Here is an 18,326-nt window from a genome sequence, read left to right as displayed (position 1 = left end):
GTGCTATGCAGTTGGCTGCCTTTGCCACAAGAGTACACTGCTGACTAATATAAAAACATCACATGAAAAGTTCTTACCCATAACTAAATGTATAGGCATATTCAGCCCCTACCTCTCAGCACTCTACATGTACGTGAAATTAATGGAAGCAATTGCCATCAGCTCCCTCACACTCAGATTTCCTTGTGGGGCTCTGATTAAGAGTGGAAACACACAAATAATAAGTCTCTCTTGTTAACAACTTCCCAGATATAACCCCAAGCAGTGCATCCCAAAATCTACATTATCTCCAGAAGTGTTGTTAAGAAACACTGATTGCTCTTCTGTAACATGATTTACGTCTCTGCTACAGCACAATTCTGGGTGAAAGTTTAGAAAGAGCTGTTGTCAACCCCTCTCAGAAATCAGACAGAAAACACTTCCAGAACTGTCCCAGACTAACATTCATACAAAAAACTGAGCGCATTCTGCTTGGTAAGTCTACCTTAATGTCCTCATAGCAGGCCTAATACAGTCTGTTACTGAATGCAGTCAGTATTTGTGATGAGACAGCCCTTCCTTCAGATTTCTCCATCATTAACACACAGGAGTTCTGAGACTTTCTGGAGGATTGTTCCCTGGACTTAGAGGATCAGAATCAAATGTAACTTTAGGACAAGGACGTTTTAGAGCACAGCAGACTGAATAAAGGAAGCTTGACTTTTTACAAGCTATCTTCCTCAGGGGTTTTCCTTGTTTCATGATTTACAACTGTACCTCTCTCCCACTCATGTGTCTCAGAGAAAGACTGTGCATGGAAAGTTGGAGAAAGATTACCCTCAAGATGAAAATGGTCTTGCAGAGGACAAAACTCTGGGGTAGAGAATGTTCCAAAAGATTAATCTTACCACTCCATTCCAGCTTACACTTCAACACAATTACAAATACTACTTCCCGCAGGTAAGTTATCCAATATTTATTTTATCTAAGTAGCACCATCCTGACTGCAAGTTATGGCTCTCCCCCAGTGTGTTTAAGGAATGCCATATCAGAAATAAGCCAAACGAATTCAAAAGAAAATTAATTATTTTTGAAAGATGTAAGCCTAAAAACCTGCATTGAGAACAGGTACACAAAAAAAAAAAAAGAGAGAGAGAGTACACAAGACAGAAAAGAGTTTGTGAACAACAGATTCTTTATGTAGAACTAAGGATGCAATACTTGCTCCACACATTCATTTATACAGCTTATACGTCTTAACATTACAAAACTAATGCATAGCAATTCAAAATCTTAAAAGCAAGCAACAACAACAAAAGAAAAAACAAAAACAAAAAAATCCACACCAAAACTTAAACAAAACAAAAACCCAACAACAACAACAACAAAAACTCACCACTAAACCCAGAAACTGTTTATGGTCAATTAAATCAATGAACTTCCAGCTTGTATTATAAACGTATCAATATAATACCAGTGGAATGGAAAAACAAATTTAGTATACTCCCAACCCTTTTTTCTAGACCCAGGCAGGAAATGCAAGCCATCAACAGCTTTCCTTCACTTTTTTACTTGACATCCAGAGGGAGCTGGACAGGCTTGAGGGGTGGGCCTGTGAGAACCTCATGAGGTTTAAAAAGGCCAAGTGCAAGGTCCTGCGTCTGGGCTGGGGCAATCCCAAGCACACATACAGGCTGGGCAGAAAATGGATTGAGAGCAGTCCTGAGGATAAGGACCTGGGGGTGTTAGTTGATGAAAAGCTTGACATGAACTGGCAATGTGTGCTTGCAGCCCAGAAAGCCAACTGGGGCTATGGGTCTGCTTTATCAGGTATACCAGTCTGCATCAAGCAAAGTGTGGCCAGCAGGTCGAGAGAGGTGATTCTCCCCTTATTTGCTCTTGTGAGACCCATCTGGAGTGCTGTGTTCAGCTCTGGGATGACCAGCACGAAAAGAACACAGACCTATTAGAACAAGTCCAGAAGAGGGCCACAAAGATGATCAAGGGGCTGGAGCACCTCTCCTGTAAAGACAGGCTCAAGGAGCTGGAGTTGTTCTGCCTGGAGAAGGTTCCAGGGAGACCTTATAGTGGCCTTCCCGTACCTAAAGGGGGCCTGCAGGAAAGCAGGAGAGGGACTCTTTGTCGGGGAGTGTAGTGACAGGACAAGCGGGAATGGCTTTAAACCAAAAGAGGGTAGATTTAGGTTAGATAGAAGGAGGGTGGTGAAGCACTGGCACAGGCTGCCCAGAGAAGCTGTGGATTCCCCATCCCTGGAGGTGTTCAAGGCCAGGCTGGATGGGGCTTTGGGCAACCTGCTCTGGTGGGAGGGGTCCCTGCCCATGGCAGGGGGTTGGAATCAGGTGATCTTTAAGGTCCCTTCCAACCCAGCCCATTCCATGATTCAGTGAACCTATAATTACTATTGGCTTTTCCTTTTTTCCTATCAGTCCTTGCTCCGTTGTGTAGTCCTTCTCCCTTCCTGAAATTCCTTAATAGCATCAAAAGATTGAAATTTACTGTCAAGGAGCAAGGGAAGCAATTCTCCTGCAAAGGTGCAAATGTTTCCTAGCACCCACCAGTTAAGGTGAGGCTCAGACAAAGACTAGAAAACAGACAGAACTTAAGTACTTTAGAAACCTGTACAAGGCAAAAAGAATACTTCAAAAGATACCGCACATTAATGTAAAATTCAATGGTTTTGGTATTACATCCCAAAACCATATGTAAGCTCAATATTATGGAATGTGTGCCTTATATTTTGTTGGAGGAGGGCTAGAAAAAATAAGCTAGTATTAGTTATAATAAGTATATAAGATATATATAGTATATAAGATAGTATTAGTTATAATCACTGAGAATACATCAAGCCTTTTTTGCCCTCAAACTTGTGTTCATAAGGCTTTACTTGGCACAATTGGAACCCCCAAAATATTAATGTACAAAAGAATATGATCTCCAGAAAATATACACTGTGACTGTCATTCAATTAATGTGCTTGTTTTCAAGTGCCATAAAAGTGCTATAAAAGAAGCACTTCAGTGTACACACATGCTGCATATTCAGCTTACAAGAGACATATTGTATTACACTACAACAGGAAATGCTAAAAGCTATAGCCTTTTATCTATACTCTTGCAGAGTTGTAAAGCATCGTTTTAAAATCCTGACTATATGAAAAATATATACAGCCATTCTTTATATAATTTCACACACTTTAATCACAAGTTTTGCCCATTTTATAATCAAATTACTTGCTAGATCTACACTGGTAAAGCCAATGTGTTTTCATTACACTTCCCTTGTAGTATGATTTTTTGATTCCAAATTATTATGTTTTGTTTTTAACAAATTCACTTTCTGAAAAAATAGATAAAGAAAAAACAGGAATAGCAATGGCTATTAGACATAGAATAGACCTAATGCTCTTTTTAATCTGTATCACGACAACCGAATAGCTGTAGTTACAATCAATAACTGTACTTAAGATTAGAAATGCACACATTATGTTATATCAGATTACACTAGAGATACAAGATATTGCTTTAAAATGTCTACAAAATATAAATCTGAAAGAATCTTACGAAGCAAACAAAAGTAGAACTTGTTGACAAACCAAAAAGACACCTGCTTACAATGTGCTTCATTTTTCGTTCTTACCTTCTGTGCTTAATCCAGGACTTGAAGTAAATTTTGCTACATCGACAATCTTTACGGCAAACTGTTGCCCTGTTTCCCTGTTGATACATCGCCGCACAACGCTGAATGGACCCCTGAAACACACATGCACAAAAAATCAGCAATAAATAAACCATTCTCTTTTATGCATTGAGCTATAATTCCATTGCTTTTAAAGAAAATTTAGATTCCAATATATAATTCAAATATAATATTTAAACAGAAGCTTGTACCTCTAATCTTTGCTCCCCATTAACCGTAATACATAGTTTTAACTACAGACTAGAGTAAGAACAGTAAATGAGTTTCAAATTTACTATATTAAGGAAAACTCAAATATATTCTCTTATTCATCCAATTGAGAAAGGCTATCCTCTTGGAAACCATGTGTAATATACACATTATCATTATATTTTAAACAGACTTTTTTTTTGATGCATTGTTCAAATGGGGAAAAAGGTATTAAAAGATTACAATATGAATTGCAAGCTTCCTAAACTGTTTCTAACTTGGGTATTATCCTTGTTTTATACTGTAAAAATAATGTAAATACTATATTCTGCAATTTGTATTCATCTCCTTGATTTCCAAAATGAAAATTTGACAGGGATGACTTTAAAATTTGACTCACAGTACCAGGTGGAAAGAAAGAAAAATGGAGGTGAGAAATATATTCTTGCTTTCAGTCCTGAACTAAAGTTTAGAAATTACCATTATTTGAAAGAACTGAAAGGATATTCTTTAGTAACAATGAAAAAAAGAAACAAACCTGCTAAGTCATGCTGTTTGGGTTGGTTTCTTTGTTCTACACAAACTAGGTTTATTTTAAGCTTATTTGACACCACTAGATTACGAACAACTTCCATTACTGCACTTGAAGCTTATCATTTTCTCTCATCCTAAGCACTTCAAGAACCCCCATAAAATTACAGATAAAGAAGATCTGTTAAAATTTGTTCAGACAGATGTTCGTGTTGCATCCAATGAACAAAAAGCTAGCTCTTGTTCAAAACTGAAGTTATGTTTGCTGCAACATGAGTTAGAACAATGGTAACCCTAAGAAGCTCCACTTTAAAAATATCGCCATCAATACACATTTATGGGAGCTTCTTTTACAGAAGATACTTTAAGTTCTTGATGCCTTGACTTGAATACGGAAACTGCCATTCACTATTAACAACAGAAAATAGAATCAGACAATTATGGTGTGTCAAGCATTCAAACATGAAAAATTAATTAGTTATGAACACAAAACAGGATTGTTTCAAGACTGCAATATGATTGACCTTGCCACTACTTTTTTTTACTGCTACTGATTTAATGACTGAATTGATAGTTCTAAAAAATCCATTCTAAAGTCTTCTCAAAAAGACATAAGGGCAAGTCTGAGGGTGGAAAGAGCCTTTGTTTGGAAGTTCATTTGTTGAGTGAATATTCATCCACTGAGTTAAATAAATGGATAAATATAACAAGAGAAATCCTTCCACTCAGACAGTGAACTGTAAGTTTGTTTATACGTTTCTAAGCACTAAGACTGCAAAGAAATGGAATTCTCAAAATAAAAGTTTCCCTGAGAGGGGAGAGATGCCGAACTGAAGGTGTGTACTCACAAACGTTTATAACTGGGCTTTTGGAATTTCTTTACATACCAGATGATTCAAAGAATGCAATTTTTTACCCTACCAAATCAAGCTATTCCCATAGCTAAAATCCATTTTTGTACCTTATAAACAACATACTTGCAAATACTTCTTTAAATAAGATGATTTCTGACACAGAATACGAATACTAAACTAGGCCATAAATCACAATGTAAACATTCAAAATTAAGGAAGATATTTATTAACACAATTATCTAACCGTGAATTATGCTGATGCACTCAAACACAGCTACCCATGCAAGAAAATCATTTTTCTTGCTCGTTTTCTCACTCCTAATGTACAATGAAATCCCCCAAACTGATGACTGTTTTCTTCTTCTCTGTATCCACAACCCAATATTATTCAGTATATAAAAACCAACAGTTACCACAAATATTTTTAAAAGATACTCAATTAAGACTCTAAATATACAGAAATCAACTTGTATCTGTAAATACAGAAAGCTCATCTAACTTCATTTGGCAACAGAGGACCAGAGCTATTGACCTGAAACACTTCCCCCATATTACAAAAAGTAATCTTTTATTAAAAATAAACCAACATTTTATACAGATCAGTGTCACCTTCTTATCCCGAGTCCCTGCTTACTCTTTTAGCACATCAAAGTTGGATTTGTTTAAAATAGCACAAAACCAATTTAAATTATGATAATTTAAAAACATTTCAAAAACCTAAACTACAGCTTCAGAATAATATTGGCAATACTTGTTTTTCAGACATAATTTGCTAGAAATTACATGTATTTATTTAAAATGGATCCTTTTTCTCTTCATTCTCATTGGTTTTCCACACAAAGCCTTTATGAAGTTATTAAATAAAGGTTTTTAATATAATCTGATACAGAATAATAGATTGTTGGAGTGTAGAAAAACCTGATGAAAGCACCATGCCCTTACTTACAGGCTGACCCTTGACTTTTGTTCATTGATGTAACTACAGAAACCCTATGAATATACATTTTTCTTCCTGTTGACTAAGCTACTTCTAGTTTTCCTGGTTTACTCAAGTCTGGGCTGAGAACTTGCCCACTTACCTCAGTATGTGCACATACTTCTAGCAGCCAAGAAGAGAGAGATGGCTGGAAAAAGCATAAATGAAAAAGGAACATCCAAACTACAGCTCCTAGAAGGATCAGGTTTGTGGTCACCCTTACCGCTCTTGTAAGTATGACTTACTTTTTCTTTCCATCATGTAGTAACATTTTAAAACCCTGACCGGAGCAATTTCCATTCTACATTTTAAGTCTGGAACAAAAAATGGACGTTTTATTCAATTCTGTAATAGAGTATAAGAGGCATCATGACAGTCTTAACCTTTATGGCCGTATTTAAACTTAGCTATGCTTTTTAAAGAGCCTTCTCTACCTGTAATGATGAATGCCAGCCTTAAGTAAATCAAAGCTGCTGTAAAGCTCAGAAGACAAGAATTCAGTGGTGCCCACAATTAACTCATTCTCTTAAAAATACACCAATTTAGAGTCTCTCATGGAAATCAAGAGATTTTAAGCATAATCTGAAAATTCATGTATTTACAAGCCTTAGATTTCCAACTTTTCCAAAATTAGCTCTCCCATATTAAAGCCACAAACAGCCTCAAAATAGCATACATGTTATGACTATAGATTAGACGAATATATTCCATTACAGAAGCAGTGCAACAAAGGCTTCAAGTTTCCAATTTTAAATAATTTGTTATCTCGTGGATATTTAACACATTCACGAGAGGTACCCTTATGATTTAAGCAGACACCCTTGCTACCACGTGCCAATTAACAGAAAGGAATATTGAAATAAATTATGGTTGCAGTTAGTTTTTCGACATCTTCCTGCAGCTTCAATGAAACACAGCCATTTTACAAATAAAATTACAATACCCCACAGTGATATTACTTAATTTGAGCCAGAAAACAAAACCCCATGCTTCCTAACACAATAGTTTCCAATCTTATTTGGAAGCTAAGTAACAAATGTCTTTCAGACCACACTCACATTTAGCATTAAAAATGATGCTTGTTTCCCCCCAGTCAGGAAAAGGACTAAAATACTTGATCTTTCAAATGATACAAGTAGCTATTCATCAGTTTTGTTTGCCACCAGGGAAACACATCACATTCCGGATAAATGACAATTTCTATAGCTCAGTTTATTACTGCAGCTCAAATCATATAGTATCTAAAACACAGAGATGATGCAAAAGGGGAAGGAACAGCAGTTAAGATGCAGATCATCAAAATGGTTACAGACAGATCAGACAACTTATCTGAATGTTTGTTTATTAAAACAGAGGAACTGGGTTAAGTTGAATAATAAGAGATTTCATCCTCTAACAGTCATACAAACTAAAATTATGATGTAATGTGTTTAATATTTCATTTCTCTCTCTGCTACCCGTAACACACATACCTACTGAGATACATAGACCAAAAAAGAACCATCTTTCCACCTTCCCCTCCAACCTTCAGAACCTTTCACCGCGGTTAGCACGGACAGAACCGACTACACTAATACACTACTAAGTCTGAGAATCATTAAAATACTCAAGTAGTAAGGACAAATGATTTTCTTTCACTGATACTTGTTTTGCTATTATTGCTAGCAACACACCCCAATATCTGCAATTCTTTGATTCCTACCTGCAATGTATACCAAAACGCAAAATGTATTTTCTTAGACTTAAGTTGGGATGCATGCTGAGTTTTGCTGTTTACTGCAGATAGAAATCAAAGCATCACAATACATTATTAAGGAGGTTATTGATTACATGTAGGCCATGAGAAAGTGGACAGGAATGCTGAAAAGGTGCCTCAATTATTTTTTTTTCATGTTTCCTAAATTTCAGGTTAGTAGGACAGCTCCTGATATAATCTGAACCCCAATTAAACTATTTTTGGTGATTAACTTAGCTGTCTTAACAGAACAGTTAATTATCATATCAACTGGACATAAACATGTATACAAAGGAGTATAACATTTGAACTAGAATGAAGTCCTACAAATTTTAGACCATCAAAGCCTTTTTGTTTTTACCATGTCCTTCACTCTAAATTCTTTTATTTGGTGTATGTCATAAGGACTTCAAGGATAAAGATCATAAGCCAACATTTTTCATTTTTTTTTTTTTACTGAAATCTTGTTGTTTTGTCTGTTCTGCTTCCTTTCCTCTTTCCTCTAATACATGTCATTGCGCAAGAATAAGAACTGGTTGTGATTAACATATAGTCTGTTCATTCCTAACAAGCACAAATAGTTGCAGCCAGTAACTACAGCCTGGACCCTTCCCATGTCCTGAAATAACTAAGCCAACTCACTGGAATAGAGTTCCTGCTGATGAATACTCTAAGAACACCGTGAACCTCTATGCTTCAAACCCCAAAACTTTCAGAGTATAAGTTATTTACATATCAGATCACCAACAAATTGCTCAACATTTCTTCCAAGTGAATCATGTTTTTTCAGGAATGTAACATAAAGCAATGCATTTTGGCTCCCAAATTCAGTTTTCGTAACAAAAAAGTTGAATATTTTCTCAGTAAAACCAAGAGCAAACAATCTCTTCTGGTGAATACAGTATTCCTTTACAAGTGAGCTTTCATTTAAGAATCTAAGGCTTTTTCCTTCTTACTTAAGAAAGCTTAGCTATTAAGAACCTGAAGCATGCAGTACATTTGTCTCTTATTCAACATGTTAAATTTTACATTTTACATCTTAAATGTAAATCAATATAAAAAAAACCTGTCAGCTTGTTACATTAAGATAGTGTTAGTGTATACAGACAAAGTCATGTAAGAAAAGACATATATATCCAGACTTTTTCTTTTCTCATTTTTTTTCCCATTTAGAGGCTATGCACTCGCTTAGCTGAGCAGCAGACAACACTGCTTTGAACTAATGTGGTCAATGTTTTAAAAACAGTGGTATCCAAGTTAAAAGTATTATTGGAAATAAAGCAAATCACGACCACATTCTAAAGACAAATCTCGTCCTCATTTCATTCATCCCTGCTCATTTAAAGACATACACTCTTCCTTTAATTTTCACTTTGAATAAAGTGAATATCTTTCAAAAATTAAGTACTTCCAAGATTAATTAAGCCTGCAATTAGCCACTGTATCAGCTCATTTACACATGGAACTGCAGCTTGAAAGGGTGATTGATGATCTCTGTAAATAGCACACTGGCTTCGAGGGCATCCACTTTCAGAAAGCCATCACTGGCCATACTGGAGAGACATTTTTTATTTTATTCTCAAAGGAAAATTTAAAATACGGCACTATTGTGACAGTGGCACAGAAGAACATTTGGGTTGAAGATCTGATACTTCTTTAGAAAATTACATATCCCAGTACAAGTCACAAAACTGAGTTCCTAAGTGGCAACACTTCTATCACAGGTATGCTTGACCAGGTCGTATCTTAGAAAACAATCCCAGAATCACCGGGCGGGCAAGGTTGGAAGGGACCTCTGGAGATCATCTAGTCCCACCCCCCTGCCAAACAGGATCACCTAGAGCACGTTGCACAGGACGGCATCCAGGCGGGTTTTGAATATCTCCAGAGAAGGAGACTCCACAGCCTCTCTGGGCAGGCTGTTCCAGTGCTCTGTCACCCTCACAGTTATGAAGTGCCCCCTCATATTGAGCTGAAACCTCCTGTGCTTCAGTTTGTGCCCATTGCCTCTCATCCTCTTGCTGGGCACAACTTAGTGACCAGTGATAGGACCCGCAGGAATGGTGTCAAGCTGCTGCAGGAGAGGTTCAGGCTAGACATCAGGAAGAGGTTCTTCACTGAGAGGGTTGTCACAGACTGGAATGGGCTCCCCAGGGAAGTAGTCGCTGCACCAAGCCTGCCAGAGTTTAAGAAGCGTTTGGACTGCGTGCTTAGTCACATGGTCTGAATTTTTGGGTAGACCTGTGTGGTGCCAGGAGTTGGACTCGATGATCCTTGTGGGTCCCTTCCAACTTGGGATATTCTATGATTCTATGAAAAGAGACTGGCTCCACTTTCTTGACACCTTCCCCTCAGATATTTATATACACTGATGAGGTCTCCCCTCAGTCTTCTCTTTTCCAAGCTAAATAGGCCCAGTTCTCGCAGCCTGTCCTCGTATGACAAGTCTGTATTTAATTCAGCTTCATAATAAAACATACAAAAGAACAAAGTATAATACAGTGGTTCACTGAATCTCGGCTCAGTATGAACACAGCTTGTAAAAGATACTCTCCAATATCAATCCAACAGAATTACAAAGAACAAAGAATGCAGAGAGAACCAAACCTGTGGTTCTAAAGTATGCAGAAGCAAATAAAAAAAAACACAAAAAACCCAACCCACAAGTCTACATCATCCTCATGTTCGTTTCAGTGGGACATGATCATTTAAACTCCTTCAAAAGTACTGAATCATGGTGCTTACTTAATATTTGAGTATGATGTAGAGCTCTTTTCTAACAATTCTCTAAATCATAAAGTAACTGAAGAAAGGCTACTGAGGAAGGTGGTAGGGTTGGAAACAGGTTTTTAAAAACAGTGAAACTAAAGTCAATAAAACACTCGGAAATGGTAGGCATTTTTGAAATTATAGCATTTAAAGACTTTCAAGAATATTACCTAAATGATAAACCAAGATGTATAAGAAATTATTATTAAAGTTTAAAAATATTCAAACTCTTTTTTAAAGGCTTAAGCAAGCTACTGCTCATAGGGAGTAATAACTTCAATGAAAACAATTGTCAAGAAAACTTTAGTAACTTAGAGTACTGTTATATGATGTAGAAATACCTCAGCTGCGGTAGGGGAACACACTACAGGATGCACACTCATATCAGTGCAGTGCACTGTAGGAGCTAGTTAGGCATTCAGAGCTAACTTCTAACTCTGTCTTTCCATTGCAGAATTCAGTACAACTCCAGGCAGAAACAGTGGCTGCAAGCATAGACCAGAAACCCAGTCATGGTCCCCCGTATGACCTACTACCCTTCCAGCAGTGTTTCCCTCATCAGTGAGTCATTAGAGCCCACTTCCCACTTTCTCAGCTCTCTTTGAAGCCTTATCTGACATGGCAAGGGAACAAATAAAAACTGAAATTAGAAACACCACCACACAGTTGTGTTCAGATCCAAAAAGTTGGCAGATATACCCCATAGGAAGGAAAAAAAAAAAAAAGAAAAAAAAGGAAAAAAAAAGGCAGACAGTAGCAGCCTGCAGCCTTTTTCTCTCTCCCCTTTTCTTAACTGATTCTTTTCTTCCATAGGAAACTACAGGAGGAGTACCTCCTACAGTGCTTGTGCAAGTGAAACACTCCCCAAGAAAACCTTAGGGTATGCTTAGAATTTATGCAACGTACTGAACAAAATATTTACTTACAATTTTAAGATTCCCTTGTATAATTCAGAAGCTTAGTTATATGTTTTTGTTACTATAAAAGCAATACACCAGCAGAAAGAGATCTGTTTCACTATCATGTCTTTTTTTTCTACAGCCAACCTGCAAGGGGGATAAACTACCCTTAACAGATCTGTGACCTATATCAACAGAAACAATGTTTGTGGCCTAAATTTTATTTCTTATCAGGAAAAAAAAGCAATTAATTTATCTATTATTCTACTTTTTAATATATGAGGTATATCTCTGTCTATCTGTAAAATCTCTCAGGTATACATACCATGCAATAAAAAGGTGCTGATATGTAACAATGTCTTTAACGTATATATAGTTTGCAAACACAGAGGTAAGATGCTTGGTAGATTATCTTTTCTACCACCATGAAGTAAAAATTGTAGCACCAGACATAAATAACATTATTCATGCACAAGCAACTCAGAATATATTTTTATGCTCACATAGACTACAGTACCCTTTATTTTCAGAAGTCATACTTAATGCACAATTATCCTTGTAAATTCTTCCTCATTGTACATACAGAACCATAGAAAAATTTAGGCTGGAGGGGACCTCTGAAGGAACATGCTCAATAAGCTTTGTGTTGACATCTACTTGTTGCTATCAAAAACCATACTACAATGTTACTCTCTTTTAATTTAATTTATTTTTTAAACCCCCTTCCTCACCCCCTGAAAACAACCATTTACAAATAATTATTCAACACAGCATACATCCAAGCAAAACTGTATTTTCAGTGATTATTGTAGTAATCAGTTTCATGGTCTTAAAAGAGTTGCTCTAAAAGCTGCAGCTGTAGCAGAAATAGTAATAGTAGGTGTACTTTGTTAAGGCCTATAAGCTTTTTGGAACAAGATCAGACATTAGCTGCTGGGAAGCTTGAGAAGGGCATGCTCCCACAGGATGAGCCACATGGTAGATAAAGAAGATGGAAGGGGTTTTAGTGCAAGATTACAGTAGATAATTTCAAGTTCACATTTGAAAGATACTGAAGTATGACTGTTTTAAACAGAAGCAATAGTTACCACACAGAACAGCCCCTGCAAGAGCCTGTCATCAGATCTTTCTTTATACCCTAATTTGTCAACTCATTAAAGGTCATTAGCAAGCAAAAGGTCAAGGCCTCGAATTCAAGCAACTCCTAAATAGCCTTCTGAATGAGTTCAGGATCCTGTCTCTAGGGCTTCTGCTTTTAGTTTTCTTCCTTGATAATCTGTTTCCAGAGATTCACTAGTAATTTGTTTTTCCTGCAAGATTAGTAAGTGCACACTACTTGCACTTTCCTCAATAAGTATGTTGTTTAAAAATCTATGCTGGCAGCCTCAGTCTTCAATAAAGTGTCCCATGGACGGCTTAGATGAAAGAACAAACCCCAAATTATTTCTAAGGCGTGCATGTACTAAGCACACACAAGCCAAAAATGATATATTCTCTTAATTGAGATAAAAGCAGTTATAAGAACCTCAGAAAATGGTGCTGGTTTTTTTTTTTCTTTTTCTTTTGGTTTGTTAAACTGAGATTAAGTATCTTGTCCCTGCATTGGTAAAGAACTCAAGAAATATGATTCTCATTGCTCTCTCCAGTTCACCTCAAGGCAAGTGAGAAGCTACATCATACACAAGAAGTGATTTAGGGCAGGTGGAGACCGGTACTCAAAGCACAAAATCTATTTCTTGAATGGGGATGGGGGTGGTGGATAAAGAGAGCTTTTTTCACTAGTGAGTTCCCTCTGGAAATACTGACTGTAATACAAGTATGTAGCCAAAATTTCCAAACTTTTATTTTTGTGCTCTAAGATTCTGTTACCATTCACAGAAATATGCAAAACACCAGCAGATAAATCAAGAGCATCAGCTCAAAAGTGCTCCAAACCCCCCTGACGCTGTTCTCCTAACAGATGCCTTCAATATCCAAGCAATTCTTTTTTCTGTGAAGAAATATCTAGTGCACTAGATCAGGAGGCAGTGAAGGAAACCTGGGAAAACACTTACAAAAAACGAATTAGACATGAAATAACTGAATGGTGAGAAGAAAAACAGCAAGAAAGAACTTGTGTGTTAAAAGGAGCACTTCGATCACCTTAACAAAAGAGAGCGTATTAAAATACTGGAGATTTGGCTCCTAAAGAATAGACAAAGGTTGTTGAGTATCTTCAGTCTCATCAGACAGGGACAATGGTCATTACTTTTTTGCTTCCCCATTCAGAGATTTGCCTTTTTATCCCATCCGTGCTACCAGGCCTCGTTCCATCTCGGGCCATGGCTTTACCAGCATTCCTTTAGCAGCAGCACTGGTTGAGACAGCAACCCTTTTAGCTGTTGTGTTGTCCTGAAACAGCCTTGGTATGATTACACTGAACCAGATCAAAGACGAAACAAAAACCACTCAAATATCCCCCACAAACCACTTTTTATTTTTTTCTTTTTCCAGTGTTACTTTTCATCCACAGCAGTTCCTTGAAGTGGCTTCAGTCATGGTTACATGAAGAGCTGGGGCAAGCAAGACAAGACAAAGCCAAAACCAGGAACAAATGGCAGCAGTGCTACCACAAAAAAATGAATGCAATCTCAGACCACAATGGTTCTTCACACATGCCTCCAGCCCCCAGCCCCCATTCCTGCACCAACACAGCATACTCACAATCATGCAATGAACCAAGGGAACACATGTAAATGAGAAAGTCTTTGGTATACACACATATAGTTGGCTCCACTGTGCATAGTTTTTCCCACAATACCAGTGTTTTTGAGAAAACATAGCACAGAGCAAATTCAGAAAAAATGAGACTATATCAGCAACCCATGCTGCCAAAAAATCCTTCATGAAATTATGCCTTCAGGTGAGCTTACATGCATCAACTGCTCCCAAAAGGGAAAACTCTCACACTTCCCCCTCTCCTGCACTGTCATTCTACTTTAAGTTTCTGTGTTTCGATTCTTAATGGCCACTATACGTACATTAGTTTTTCTAACAAAACTGAGCTTACATACTACTCCCCCTTCTCTCTCTTTCACTCACTGAGTTTGCCAAGCCTCACAAAATGCACCTTTTAATGATGGGTCTTCTTGTTTCAGAATCTCTTCCCTGCATCTGTTGCAGTCTAAATTTTACTTAACAGAAGCAACCAGAACTGTGATGAAGTCTTTGCAAAAGGTGGCATGATGCTCATAATGCTTTCTTCTCTGCAAATACTGTGCCTGGTATATCCTGCACTTGGCTTCTCCACACCTGCATCAGATGGCCACCTGGATGCTGAATTCAGCATCCAGCAGACAGCTGGATTCTTCTCTTCTGTTGTTTCCAGCCAATCAGCCCGAGCTTACCCAAAAGGCTTGTTACTGATTTTCCCATTCTTAAGTGGAAATGGTGCATCCCGAATTTAGAAGTTTGTCGTTTCCACTATGAGCCCTTGTTGTTTTTTTCTTTTTCTGAATGATGCTCAGATACTCATCTGCAGCCACTATCCCCAAATGTTGCATTAAAAAAAAAAAAGCCCAGTTTTATCAGTACACTTCAATTTAATATTTTTTCTTTTAAAATAACCTGGCAGACAACTAATCCAAATCTGACTAATGAGAAACCTTCACTTCTTTCACTATTTCCTCTTTGAATGCACTGTTTTCATTTCTTCTTTAGTCCATTATGGAATAATTGACATTTATCACATTATAATCATTTTGTCTGTTTTGAAGAAACCAGCAACCTAAACTATGAAAAAGGAAAGCAAGAGGGAAGCCCTAGCAGATGTGACCGATGGAAGTGGTTTTCTCATTGACTGGAATACAACACTGCTAATCCAGTTGCCTTGAAACTACTATTGTGTTTAAAAATCAATCACTCAGTAAATCAGAAGATTCCCATATATTCCTAACAACAGAGAAAGGTACAAATAACTTGCATAGGCCATTACAGAAGTAATAGAAAAACTGACCGCTTTTGATGGAAATAACCTTTACATTCTGCTGTTATGTGTATGCAACAACATGTGGCTTTAAAAGCTTATCATCTGTACATGGTGACGTATGGAAAAGGTTCAGAAATTCTTTGAGTGCCTCCTTCTTCCCCATGAAACTCCCATCCCATTTGCCACCATCACACAACAGTTAATTCTCAAGACTTGAAAATTTCTCTATGTATCAACTTGAGGAAGACTTTTCAAAAGCTTTGTTGTTGTTCTTTGACAATAGGAGATGAGCGGTTATTGCTAGGATTTGACGAAGTTTGTAACTCAAAAGGGGTTTGGAGGATTTTCTTGGGAGTCATAATTGGGTTCTTAGATTTGGTATTAGTGTTCAATCATTACGGATGAGCCATTGTATGGCAAAACAAAACAAAACAACTTCAAAACAGTAATGCTTAAAGATCTCGGAGGGAATAGTCAAGCAAAACAATGTTTTTAAAACATACACAGGTGCTCGAAATCAGTATCACCCACAGAAGCAATAACTGAATCTAAACAGAATTTCTCGTAAGTTCAAAATTATTACAGCTCAATATTTGAATTTTGCTTAAAAAGAAAAACAAAACAAAACAAAACAAATACTCAGTTCAGTTTAGCCGTCACTTAAAAAAATGATGGCCTTAAAGCTATTTCTGCGTGCATACAAATTTATAAGACCCTTTGAAACCAATACACAGAAGTTACTGAGGTCTGCGAGAGAGACCAAGTTTCTGAATGAGAAAGTTCTCTGGTGTGGCACTGATCAGTGAAGGTAACTTATCCTAAGAATCTTGATCCAGACAGACAACTTACTGTATTTCTTTCTTGAGTTTGGCCTCTGAATTGCCAAACACCTTCATGTGTAATGAAAAGTACCTTGAAAAGAAAGTCTCTCTTGTACATCTCAGAAGAATGCAGATTAGTTTTAAATGTCCTAAGTTGTCACCAAGATCATATATGAAGTGAAGGAAAACATAAATATTTGAGGTTTTCTTTTAAACATGTTGGAAGACTTCCAGTATGTCAGAAATCTAATTTATGACTCAAATCACCAGCCTTTAGAGTGATTCATAACGTTTTAAATTATGGAAGGATTAATGGGATTTATTAAGAACATTCAGCTGAATATTGGGAAAAAACTTCCTGGTTATGTTATTTATAGAAGGCTGCTGAATTCTCTCTCCAGGGGACAAAGGAATGAATTCTTACCTCTTGAAATCTGAAGCTTTCAGCAACATACTGGAATGAAAAATCTGTCACAGAAAATATGTAGTTTCTCTTCACCATCTGGATCTGTTAGGTTTCTGAATAGTAGTTCTTGATAAAAGTATTTCTATATATTTAATGCATATAAACTACTGTTCATAGTCAGCTTTTGTTTTTAATAGATTGCATTTCAACAGCCTAGATATATCTATTGAAATACATTAATCTATTCTACTTGTATTAGTTCAGCCTTTCTCTAAAATTTGAACAAATGGCTTTTTAGTAGTTTGTTTAGAGAAGTTATCTTTCACTAATTTCAAAAAATAAAGATGTCTTGGACAAAGCCAAAGCTTTAAAAACCTTTTAAACTAAATAGGGCTCTTCACCTTACTAGATATTTGGAAGGCATACTGTTACACTAGTAGGAAAATTAACTACTGCTGTTTGTATATGTAAAAAATAAGCTGAACATTTAAACAGGAGAGACCAGCTTCCTGAAAACAATTGTTCGTGAATTTTAAGCTCAGTTCTTCACGTGCTAATTTAAAGGTCACTCCTTACCATGATGCTGTCATTAAAAAGGCTATATGATACAAAATATCTCATTAACTACAACACAATTAACTATAATTACCTACAAGACAATTATTAATCCACACAACATAATGTAATGTATGATCATCTCACAATTTCGTTACTGAAAAAAGCCACATTATTTTTCTAACTACTAAACATTTAATAGAAGTGTTCATAACCTTCCAGAGAGAACTAAATATAAAGCCAAATGCTTACAAAACACACTTAATTTTCTTCCTTTTTTATTACAAAAAAGGAAACGTTGCCTGGATCAATTTCTCAGCCAGCTCAGAGACACAGCTGTACTAATGCTTGTGCCAGTACTGGTGTGGGACAGCACAGGGATGCTAACTACCTGTGTGGTGAGAGGACAAGGTTTTTAGTACTGCCTTTTTTTTTTTAAAACGAACAAACAAACAAAAAACCACAACCAACCAACCAACAACCAACCTATTCCTGGAATTGTGAAATTAGTATGGATCAGAGTAATGACTCCAACTCATTTAACGTGCATGCACTAAAAAATCCACACTCCTGCAAGTGATTATTTGACCTTTGGGTTGACAAGACTGACAAGAATAAGAAATTGAATTCATTGTCCAGGCCAGGAACAGAGTCTGGCATTTCAACAGCTTCACTTATTTTATTCAAGGACTGAATAGTGAAACAGGGCAGATGAGCAACACCTTGTGTCCACGAGTAGATCTTAGTTTGTTCCATTACAAACCATCACACCGACAAGCACAAAGTCTAAAGGTTCTTTCAGATTGAACTAGAATTGATTTCAACTGCAGTCATAACTGCAGTGGTCTCTGCTTTGGACCACAGGATAAAAGTCATTCCCTCAAGTTGCTGTCTCAAAATATCGAACTACTTGTGTGCTAATGGTCTT

At 36.9% G+C, this 18,326-nt stretch overlaps 1 protein-coding gene across 4 annotated transcripts in view; it reads right to left on the bottom strand.

The window, feature by feature from the left end:
* Positions 1–18,326, bottom strand: part of CASK (calcium/calmodulin dependent serine protein kinase) — a 218,392-nt gene that overhangs the window by 156,480 nt on the left and 43,586 nt on the right. For 3 of the 4 annotated variants that reach the window (XM_035542154.2, XM_035542152.2, XM_035542153.2), the window contains exon 2: positions 3,637–3,749. In XM_035542154.2, coding sequence (XP_035398047.1) covers positions 3,637–3,749 — 113 coding nt within the window. Of the gene's footprint in view, positions 1–3,636; positions 3,750–9,818; positions 9,860–18,326 lie in introns of those variants that run through there. The other variant, XM_050708956.1, reaches the window with a different exon arrangement.

The sequence above is a fragment of the Cygnus atratus genome, chromosome 1 (genome assembly GCF_013377495.2).
Source record: "Cygnus atratus isolate AKBS03 ecotype Queensland, Australia chromosome 1, CAtr_DNAZoo_HiC_assembly, whole genome shotgun sequence".
In the NCBI taxonomy this organism is placed as follows: domain Eukaryota; kingdom Metazoa; phylum Chordata; class Aves; order Anseriformes; family Anatidae; genus Cygnus; species Cygnus atratus.
The sequence above is the reverse complement of the archived record's forward strand: the minus strand, read 5'-3'. Positions and strand labels throughout refer to the sequence as shown.